At 33.6% G+C, this 12,108-nt stretch overlaps 1 protein-coding gene across 3 annotated transcripts in view; it reads right to left on the bottom strand.

The window, feature by feature from the left end:
* Positions 1-12,108, bottom strand: part of LOC134529560 (zinc finger protein 148-like) — a 66,988-nt gene that overhangs the window by 24,242 nt on the left and 30,638 nt on the right. For 2 of the 3 annotated variants that reach the window (XM_063363779.1, XM_063363780.1), the window contains one exon: positions 10,691-10,822. In XM_063363779.1, the coding sequence (XP_063219849.1) occupies positions 10,691-10,822 (132 nt within the window). Of the gene's footprint in view, positions 1-10,690; positions 10,823-12,108 lie in introns of those variants that run through there. The other variant, XM_063363781.1, reaches the window with a different exon arrangement.

The following is a 12,108-nucleotide window of genomic DNA, read 5'->3' as shown; positions in this document are numbered from 1 at the left end:
GGTCTTCTGTGATGTGGCATGCTAAGAAACGTATCTGAGAAACTCGATCATTCATGTATAATCTTCTCAATGATTCATAATATTGTAATGTAGTTAAATATAGTAAATAAACAGTTACAAGAATGCAAATAATTATAAATTTGATGAGGTAACATATCACGGTTGGACTGATTGGAAAAATTGAAGATACTAACCAAATATAAATTTATTTGTTAAATTATCACATAAAAATCACTATAACCTACTTTAAATTGATAAAACCCTTTGAAAAATTTGGGTACAGTTCAATTCAGAATGGCTTAGGGTTTTTACAGCAATGATAGGAATTAAAATAAGTTAAACCAGGCTTTACTTAAATTTGATTTTACTTACTACAATACTCCAAACATGCATGATTAAATTAAAATTTTTAAAAATCAAATATAAAACACAAGCACATTTTTACGTGCCAGAGAGCTATAGAATTGTTTTATAATACATAAAAATTTTTTTTTATCAGTGAATAGTTTCACTTTAAAAATAATATAACTATAAAAAAGTCATCTTTGTTTAGACCGAAATCAATTCCACTAATTTTGTAATAACATGTGGTATCTGGTAATTATTCTGCAAAAATGTTTTCAGTGATACATAAAAAATTAATTCTTGCTACAAATCTAGAGGCGAGCCCCAGTTACATAAAGACTTGAAGATGTAGTTAATACACTGTTTAGTGCAAGAAGGAACCTATTGGTTCTATGGAATGAGCTGGTGCAATGGGAAGACAATACACACCCACCCCTCGAAGTAATGCCCTAATTCGTTCCAGGAAAACAGAGCAATAATCAAAATGGTGTTAATCAAATGTATTTTTCCATAAGTGTGTATGCTGATCAAAATAATTTGTTTTCCAATCAGGTAAGTGTGCTTGCTGACAAACGTTTTAATTAAAACACTACTGCCATTAAAATCGATTTACAGTACTAATATACAGTAAGTCCTCGGTTTACGTTGGGGTTACGTTCCTGAAAACTGCGACGTAAATAGAAACAGGGATGCCAACTTCTGAGTAGTCTCATCAGTAGTCACCCCTCCTCGCCAATGGATCATCGACCACACTTTGTAAGAGAGGGGTCCGGAGACCCACCCCCGGAAAAATTTGAATTTCAAGGTGTAAACTGCTATTTACGCAGTTCTTGTATCTGAATATTAAATATACTACCAGTTGGAAATTTGCTATTGTTTTATAATATTTCAGGTTAAAAATTATACACATTGGTAGCCTTGAGGGAAAGAGAGAAAACAATGAACACCTTAAGTGCTATCTGCCCTCTAAAACTCACAAATGACCAAAATTGTTTTTTTGTATACATACAACGCACATGCAAACACAATGAGAGACCAAATAAATCAGAACACTTAAAACATGGTACATTACATTTACCTGCACTCACAACTAAAATATCTCATTTATGGCTAAATTATAAATAAAAAATTGCAAGCTCACTTCAACAGGAATTTCTGATCACATATTTCCGAAAGTTATGAAATAGGCCTAGGCCTACTATTTTTTTTTTTTTTTTTTAAGTTGTACACTCATTTCTGGAATGTCTATATACATTTAACTTATATACACACACATATTTACAAAATCGTCTCATTTCAGCAGTGTGCCAACAAGTTAATTTATAAATTGCACCCCTCCTTGCTTCAACTGGTTAACAGTAGCATGCTTAGCCATTTCTAGATGCTTCTTGGAAAACTTCTTTTTGTAACATTTATCTCCGTGTGCACCCATTTTTATTTTTTCAACCATTAAAGCATTTAATGTCTCAGTTCCAAGATTTGCACGAAAGTCAGTAGCATTTTGCCTTACTATACTGAAAATACGCTCTGTCGCAGCATTGCTGTGAGGAACTAATAATATGGTCAGCATAAGTTTTGGGAGAACCTTGTACTTAATACTGCCACTCGCATCTACCAATTTGGAGATTTTTCCCCAACATACGTCCATTTTTGGTGAACCTAGGAATTCTTGATTTAGTTCGTCAATCTGTCTTGGTAAAAAATAAACTTAATGATTTCGTTCCCGCCTTAACCTTCGCAAGTTCGATGTGTTTCTTGGAAGCGATGTGTCGCCTGCAATCATCACGGCCTCCATGTTTGACTGAAAAGTCACAATTACACACGGTACAAAAAGCACTATGATCCGACACCTCGCTGGTTTTCAAACATTGTCATTCGCGTGCATACTCAGTCCGAAACCGCTGCGCTGCGACCTTTTGTCTTTTCGTGGTCGTGCATTCATCGCCCGACATGGTTGTTGAATATTTACTTCGCCTTATATCATGACTAATTTATTTTAACAACCACTGTTCCACATTTCAACAGATAACGCAAACACAAACTACAACCGGCAAAGGCAAACTAATACTGGCAACCGGGTGTAAACAACAATGTCCCGAACTGAAGTGCGTGGCAACAGTGCAAGTAAGTTAGTCGCTTAGTGAGTATGGTACGCTCGCCGCGTAAGACAGGTACGCACGTAACAGAACATCCTGGAAACTACTGCTACGAGTACCGAGACATCGGTACGTCTACGCATCACTTTAATGGCAACGCTGCACGGATAGCGACGCGCGCGCGCCAGCCTTGTGAAGGTGAACTACACAAAACAAAGAACGCAATAAACATCTTCGCGATGCCTGGCCTGTAGTCCGCATTCTTCACTAACAAATGAATACAACGTAATTAATAAATACATAAAACAAGGAACACGGCTCTCAGAATAATGTTTGTCTGCCGATTAAAAATTTACTGAACGCCAAAAAAGAGGACTACTAACTAATTTACCGCGCATCCGTAGTCAGCCATACACCGTCCGGAGATTCGTAGTTTACATACTCTGTCCATAGGAACTACGGAGAATCCGTAGACGTTGGTATCCCTGTAGAAACGACGCCAAATGAGCCATGTTTCATGCCACCGGCCGGCCACGGCCCAAGGTCGGCCGGAAGCGCTGGCATACAGACGTGACAACGGGCAATTTTATCAGCAAATGACAACCGACAGCGTGGGAAACAAGTCCAACTAGTACTTCTCAGCTTTATAGAATGGTTATTTAACCAGCTGCTTTATTACCTTTATTGATTAAAATTTAAAAACAGATATATAGTACATACTGTAGGTACGTAATATAAACACATAATGCATTCAAAGTGTAAGGATACAAAGTGGTTTAGCGCTACACAGATTTTACTTTGAGTCATTCGCGGGAGAAAACAACTCGTCTTTGTAGCACTGACAGATGACATGTTCAGTAAACTACTCTTAATTTTGTCCGCGTTTGATCGAATTGTACGAACTATGGTAGGTGGCAGACCTAACACTTTACTAATCTCAACAGCCCTCTCGCCCGAATCGAAACGTCTCAAAACTTCCATTTTCGTGGCTAGTGAAACATGTGTTCTGTTCTTATTTTTTGAAATTACGTTTGAAGATAAATTTAGTCGTTTGGAAGACATCTTATGAAGAAAAAATCATAAATTGCAGTGAGCTGATACTGTAGGCCTTCTACAAACGCATTTAATCACGATAAAGTTAACAACGGCACGTTTAAAACTCCGGCCAACTCAATGATATCATAGCGACTTAAGTGCCAAGGAGTTGGACGAAAAGGGGTAGGAGAAAATGCTGTGTCGTTGCGGGAAGTAGATATCACTTCTACGTGCGAGATACGTGGGTGGCCGAGCGGGCGGGCTGGTAGTATTGCATCACCGCGCGGAGAGCAGCAGAGAGCAGGAAGCGTCCCTCATGATGTATGATAAGATAAGGCGGTGAACGTGTAGCTTACGCTACATAGCATAAATTAACTACCGAAGGAAACAAAGAATTATATACGGTGTTTTGGTTAAAATAAAGATTTACGGTCATTGTAAACGACGTTATTGTGAATCGGCGACAACTTAAATTGAAACATGAGTACTCAAACATTAGCAACGTTAATCCGAAACAACGTAAATCGGTACGACGTAAATAGAGGACTTACTGTACGTCTAAATACATTTGAAGTACATATAATAAATGTTAAGTAACATTTTGAGATTAAACAACCTAAAATTAAATTAAAAAATTCACAGACCACAATGTAGAGCTGGGGCATAACATTCCTAAGAGGCTCTAATAACATTTCTGAGTTACAAAATAATTATGTTATTAATATAGGAGATATATTTCACGTTGAATAAGATTCAAAAAATCATAAACTAAATGTTTTCTATTATTATGAAGATTATTTAACCTGTTAACATAACTCCAGACACTGTTGTTTACTAAATGTGTGTCTGCCAGGATTTGTCACTAGCGTATCCTAGTAGGTGCAAGGTAAACTAACTAGCCTTGAAAGCTTCTGGCTTTTCTCTCCAGGGCTGCTAACATATGGCATGGCTTAATATAAATGTGGGCTGAACATTCAGGGCTGTTGTCTGAATTCATTGCAATGTATTTAATGCTACACGAGTGCTGTTGCATTGTGCGTGCCTGGAAATAAAAATTCCAATAAAAGAAAACAGCGCTACTTCGAATCTATGACCATGCTACTTCAAATCATGTCGTAATTTATGGGCATCGTTACTTTAAAATTGTGCAAATAAAACAGCATTACTTGGAGAGGAGGGTGTAATCGCATTTCAAAAGACCTGGGTTTGAATCATGATTTTCCACGGTTTCTCAAAATATTTCCAGGGAAACACCTAAAGGGATCTCCAAGACTTGGTACAGACAATTGTAAGACATCTCAAAGGTATGGCACAAATCATAGTCACTCTTACCTCCAAGCCATGAACAGAATGCCGCGGTAGATAGGGCCAATAAGGACCCTGAATTTACTAAACCAGTGAATTATTACACTTACACAGTTGTACAAGATGAGGAATCAATTTGCGCAACAAAACGATTTTGATTATATGTGGATGCTATTTCTTGCTGGTTTACATGCAGGATCTTTTTTATTCAAGACTTGGTCTGATGCACCATGTTGGTTATTTCATTTTCCTGTGACTTCTATTAAGGGAGATTCCTGTAACTTTTATCACTATTGCATTTGTTGGTGGGGTCTCAAATTTTCTCACCAGATATTTCATAAATGTTGTATTCGAGAACTAAAAAGTCACCTACGTGATCATAATTAATTAAGAAAACTTGTACGACTTCTTATCACTATTAGAAATTCTTTAGTAAATATTTGTTGGTAAATTTCGAAACAACATACAAGAGTGTGAGCATGATAAATTTACAGCAAGAGGCTTCAAAAAAAGAAATGGAAAGCAAATTAAAAACCCAAAATGGTATGACAGATCTGGTCTTAAGCCTCCATCTCATATGCCATGTTGATCTTGTACATTTTCTCGTCATTTCTATTATTTAAGGGCTATAGCTGAAATTTTAAAACAAGTTTGTAAATATTATCACGTGCGCGACTTTTTACACCCATTGTATTACACTACATGCTGGATGTATAAAAAAAAATATTATCTTTACACAAAATTTCCTTGCTGAATGTATCTAAATGTTAATTCAAACTTTTTTCCTGACAAAAAAAAATATACATATAATTTTGCAAGTATAATCAGCAAAATGATGTCCTGTGAAATTTAAAAAATGCACAAATTGATTCTGTTATAGGACTGTAACAAAATGTTTCCCTATTTTAAAAACAGAAAATCTAGAGAGCTTAATAAGGAAATACCTACATCGCCCAAAATTCAATGCCACAAATAACACAGCTGAATTCTCATTGATGTATTGTCATCATGTTTATACATCATGTGAATAGAGTTATAATGATATGTAACATTAAGAAAGGCCACCACCACAAATTAAAGCAATAGTGTTATCAGGGACGTGCTGTAGTAAACAGTGATGGAGTTTGAAAGAAGTCACATTATAGGTTTGCATGAAGCCAAGAAGTCATATCATGCAGCTAGCTGGCATATGCTGCATTTAGATGCTATAGTAGCCTGATGTTGGACTTGAGGCCACACAATATTGTTAAGGCTTTGGTCGACCAAGCCAGACCACACCAAGGGAGAGTCGTACTATTGTCCATTAAGCATCATGAGGTCCAATGGCATCCAAGAATATGAATTCCTCATCTTTTGCACTATCAGATAGGCCTACTTGGCCAAGATAATCACAGTAACTTTTCTGTGCAACTTTTATATACATGCAACTGAAAATATTGTCTTATTTTCTTCTATCTGGGGATACAAACTAATAAAGTCAACTATACCTGTATAGCCAGAATGGAAAATTTAAAGTAATATCAATTTTCTACGATTCTAAAACGCATGTCTTTTAGAATTAATATCACAATAAAAAAACATAACATACCACACAAAAAAATTATAATATTAAATGGCATCACGGCAGCTTCTGGTGAGCAACGCTGCCCGGCTGTTTTAAAACATACTTTAACTGCTGATTACTGCATGAATCATGACTATCAACACACTGATGGATGATGATAATGTGATCGACATACAGAACAAAACTAGATACGTCATCTCTATTGGAGATGCCTGCTATAAACTTGGACTGACAAGAGTAAATTGTACAAAGTTGCCATTGTTCAAATTCTAACCCTTATAACTTCATAATACTTTCTTCAGGCAATCGAGAAGAAAAGAACACACTGGTCAATCATGTAGCAGAATTCAGAGGTAACATAAAGGTTGTGTGGAACAGAAGAAAAAATATTTAGGTACGCCAATTACTTTAATAGACATCTAAAAATTGACCTTAGTCAAGTTTCCTATGTAAAATGATTATTTCTTTTAAAGTTGAGTTTTTAAGCATTCCTTTTATTGATGATGGTTGAGGATGGGTGGGGACGAGAGATGAATGAGGTAGGATAGATAGGTGTAGCAATCAAAGCAACAAAATTAAAATTTAATGATAGAACATTTCAACTTTTTGATTATATGCCCTATAGATGGAGACACTTGTTTCAGATGCCAAATAAATGCAAATTTTATCCATTTTTACTACTTACTGATTTAGTTACTTTTTCTATAATTTTCCAAACTAACTGCCGTAAATTATGAGTTTTAACCTGACGTACAAAAACCAATTTTTTTTAATATTCTAGATATTTTTTATAGCAAAACTAATAACATTTTATCAAAAATTTCAAAATTAATTTTATTAAAATTTTCAAATAGATTTGGTTATTTTTTTCATAATATTTTACTTGAGTTTATCTTACCTGTTATAGAAAAGTTTTTAGCTATATTAATTTTAAGTACTGATTTGATATAGTAGCTGGATAGTTTTATTGCTTAAAATTAACTACAATGAACACTCCACAGCCTCTAACCACTGGTTAAATTCATGATGGTTGTTATACTGTTGACAACTTTAACTGCTATACAATTAATTTTATAATATCATTAAGTTCATAGCAAATATTTTCCTTCACACCACCGGTAACATAATAACTATGATGAAACTTTTGATTGTCAATTCTTCTGACTGTATTTGCTTCTACAAATGCCATAGAGTTAATAACTCTTTTTTTTTTTTTTATCTTGATTCACATAATAGAGATGAACAAAACAACAAATGTGTCAAGATAAATCAGGGTTGCCACAAAAAATCTCACATGGAATTCCCTGACTTTTCCTGGTTTTCCCTGACTTGACTGTATGGCCTTGATTTTGCAGTGTTATGGTACTTCGCTTATAAAAATAAATCAGCTTTTTTTTTTAACTGTGAGTATTCAACAAACAATAAGTAAACAAGGATTGAACTTAATTTTATTCAATGTAGACCAATAGAACTGTGAAAATATGTATCTATAGTTGTTTATTATTGATGTACAAATTCACTGAAAATAAAAACATTATGAGATTATGTATAACCCAATTGAATTATAGCATATAATTCAGATACCAAAATTAGCCGCAGTTATTCTAACAGAAAGCTACTTTTCCGTGAGAATTACAATAATAATTCCAAAAGGTTTTTTTGGTTAATACTTGACATGTTTTCCAATAATTATCTAAGGGGGTATTGTGATACTACCAGTAGTTTACCAGAAATTTACCATTTTAAAGAGTGGTTATGTTAGGTTAGGTACATTAAACTAGAGTAAAATTGTGAGAATGGTTGGTTAGGTAAGGTTAGCTGAAATAAAAATACTTAATAATAGTATAGTTGATTAGGTTAGGGTACTTAAATGATATAAACTTTTAAATTGTGTTAATTGTTGGTTAGCTTCATTAAAAACACTATAATAGTAAGAATGATTAGTTAATTTAAATTAGCTACAATTTATTGGTAATTCTTAACCAAATGATCAAAAAAATTTTCAGGATTTTTTATGGTAGCATTTGTAATATGTAACCTAACCTCACCACTTGCATCAACACCATGGAGGTAATAGTCTATGGAGTGGAAGTCTGGAAGCAAACATGAGCACCAAGCAGATGATGTTGAAAGGCAAGGATAGAGCTCGTGGTGGCAAAAACGTGAATGCTTACCATTGTTTTGAATGGCACCGTTTTAATTTTTCGCTGAATACACGTGATGGTGAAAGCTTGTGCAGCTTTTGGTTGCACTAATAGATTCGGCAGTTGTGGTGGATTAACTTTCCACAGGTAAGAAACTGTTATTTTCTTTTTGTAAATGTTATAATGTGCATTTATACAGCGAGAGCTAAATTTGGCTTTTCAATTTTCCTAACCTAATTTTAAGTGCTGGTGGACGATGTAAATAGTATTGTAAATAGTAAATGTATGTGTAAGATATTATATTCATGAACATGTAAATTTAATGTGCTTTGAACGGCCGTTACTTCAAATATGGCGAGTAAACGGAGCGCACACGTACGATGCAAGGCAGATGCACCTAAACTTAATATTTTACATAAATTTTATTCTGTTGACTAAAAGCTTGTCATTGTTTTGTCTACCAATTGATAATGTAGTAAAAGTTCCATAATCACGTATCCAAGTTGATATCTTGGTCCTGATGGTATGATCCTGTAATATCTAACTGCAATATCTCGGAAACCAGTAGAAATTTAGAAACGCCATTTTCAGGGTAAGTAGAGGAACATCATTAGTGTTTAAAAAATGTATTATCAGAATTCTATTATTTTATTTACGGAAAAGCCGCGACCCAAGAATTTTACCCTTTGTTTATTGTCACTTGTCAAGTGTTTATATATAATCAAATAGGTAACTTATATTGTGAAATATAACTTTGCTGACGAGTCCTATACTACTTGTACCATATTTGTGTAAAAGTGTAGTCTCCTGGAAAACAAAGAATTGAATTGAATTCAATGGCTTCATAAATTAAACATTTGGACTAGGTAAGTTGATTAGCAAAAAAATGTGCGCATGAACAATGTTAAGTATGCATAAAATCATGTTGACCTACCCTAGGCACTTTCTACTGTTGATTTAAATTAAATTTTAAGGAATATTAAAACAGCATGTTTTTTTATTCACAATGCACGAATCTGGAGAAGTATCTACATGTAAACAGCAACACACACTGTGACTTACTCTACATTTCGCAACCTTTGTACAATTTTCTCATTAACTGTTTTTAAAAAAATGTTTTATTCAACTACAGTTTGCAGCATAGCATTTCCAGGAATCCAAAACCTCGTTTGAATTGAAAATTTGTTAATTGTAATCTAAAGTATAGTGTCGATTTCATAACACTTCGCATCAGTCGTCGCAGTACATCAATAATAATATTCACAGTAAAAATTTCCCTGAGTTTTCCAGGTTTTCCTTAACCGGTTTTCAATTCCTATCTTCTTCTTTCTTTTTTGTTTTTCCAATCTGTGACCAACCTGTAAATGCTTTAGGTATTTTTCTGATGAACAGTGCTACTTTTACTTAAGTAGGGCATAAGTTTTCCTTTAGCATTCTATCTTAAGGTGAAGATATACTTTCCATCTATTATATTTTTGTTATCTTTTCATAAATTTCTTAATATATAAAATATTTAATATCAAAGCTCATCATGACATACAAAATCCTGTAAAACATTTTCTGGTTCTGGAGAATATTAAGTAACATCCACCATTTTTTGTGTGAAACAAAAAAGAGAAAATAAAAAAAACTTATTTCAAATATGGCTACAGATAAGACAATTAAATTTATCTAAATGTGGTAAGTTTTAAAATAACAGCTGCAATATTAACCATATCTGATGGGGTTATTTTTTGAAATCATTGAGTTACGAAGAAATATGTGTGTTACATGATGGAGGGAACAGATGCAACTTAACCTTCCAGTATTTAGAGATCAAAATTATTCTGGCATAAAAAAAATAAACTACTTCAGATGTACACACTGCTGTAGGTTAGAAAATGGCTTCAACCATGTTTAATCAACAAATGAAGCAAAGCTAACACTTGAAGCAACAAACACAAGACTTTGGTCCATGGTCTTTAAACTCCCATATGTGATTGAACCAAACAATACTGAAAATCAATTCTTCAACAGATGTTACAATAAATCTCTAGAAATTAAGTTTTCTTATTCCCTGCGCCATTCTTGACTTGCAATTTCATAATATTTGTAAAAAAAAAAAAAAATTACACAAACAAAATATTGCAACTTTGAGCACTGCCAAAAACAGGTGTGTCTCTCTATATATACACTCTACGCACAAAGCTGGCATACATTACCTGAAAGGTCTTTCTTGTGTATGTGTACGAGTATGTTTTCTGAGATCACTCAATGTAGTGAAAAATTTTAAACAGCCTTTGCTCTCACAGTTAAATGTGTGTCCACTATGAATGCGTTGATGTGCTTTCAACCTGAAAAAAAATTAATATTTGAATAATAAAAAAATAATTTATACAAGCCTATTTATCATCAGAACTATTTCAAGAAGCCCAACATAACTAAACACTTAGGCTGATGTGCTTTGAGACTTCATTGATTATAATTACAGACACATTTACACATTAAAAAAATGTATTGTTGTTTTCTATCAATACATTTTCACACATACAGCAACAGTAGGTGACAATGAAGATATGTACTAGTAATGCTACCATGAACTGCAATTACCTCTTGTGTTGAATTACAAATAAGTTACAAAGTACATACATTAAATAGACAGGACATAAAAAAATCAAACAAAACACTGCCAAAACAACTAAAAATTTCAATTAAATGTTGACCAAAAGAGAAGACACTACTTGTCATAAATAACTTTAACATTATACTGAATGAATGTGCAGAATTACACAGATGAAGACATAAATGGACGTCCACTACACTAAAATTCAATTTTTTATTACTTAGTTACTTTTTAGGTTATTTATTGTTTAGTTAATTTTATTATTTAATTTAATCTAACAATATATTTCAATTAGTAAGTTAGCAGGTGTTCAGTTAAGGAGCTTATTTAGATTGAAAAAAGAAGAATTAGAACTGAACTAATGGAAAAATCTTAAAAAACTTCACTAGGTAAAAATAATCTAAGTTGAGGTTATGTTCAGATAGATGTTCTGCAACAGGTTTTTCTGCATTTCTCGTCTTGGTATTGTGTCTTAAATTTCTAACAACTCATCAGCAATGAGGCTTCTGGAGACAGTGGGGTCTTGAGGAAGCACTCAACATAGCCTATCATAAGGATCCATCCAGCATTTTCCAGGAAACAATGGAAAACTAAAATCAGGATGGCAGGGCCAGGATCATAAATCAGAACACTTACAATCCAACTTAACCCATGCAAGTGACAGCATAATTGACTATAACCATGAGCCTGAACTCACTCCACTTAACTAGGAGTAATAAAACTGAAAGTTCATGTATGCCATTATTCTGCATTTACAATTAAAATTAAAATATTCTACATGAATGTGTTGTCAGTTTTTTCATTCATGCTTATTTTTAAAATAACGCATGTAATTTTAATATGGCGTTTTCCATTGGAAAAACCTTTTCATACAAAACCTCGTTTCACAGAACTACTACAATTCCCATTACCAACCAAGATTTAAAAAAAAAAAAAATTAAAATAAGAAAAGATCAATAGTAACAGACTAATAACATGAACTGCAAAAAAAATATTTTTTAAATGTTAAGGACTTAC

Source organism: Bacillus rossius, chromosome 2, assembly GCF_032445375.1.
Source record: "Bacillus rossius redtenbacheri isolate Brsri chromosome 2, Brsri_v3, whole genome shotgun sequence".
Lineage (NCBI taxonomy): Eukaryota > Metazoa > Arthropoda > Insecta > Phasmatodea > Bacillidae > Bacillus > Bacillus rossius.
This window is presented reverse-complemented; position numbering and strand designations above follow the sequence as displayed.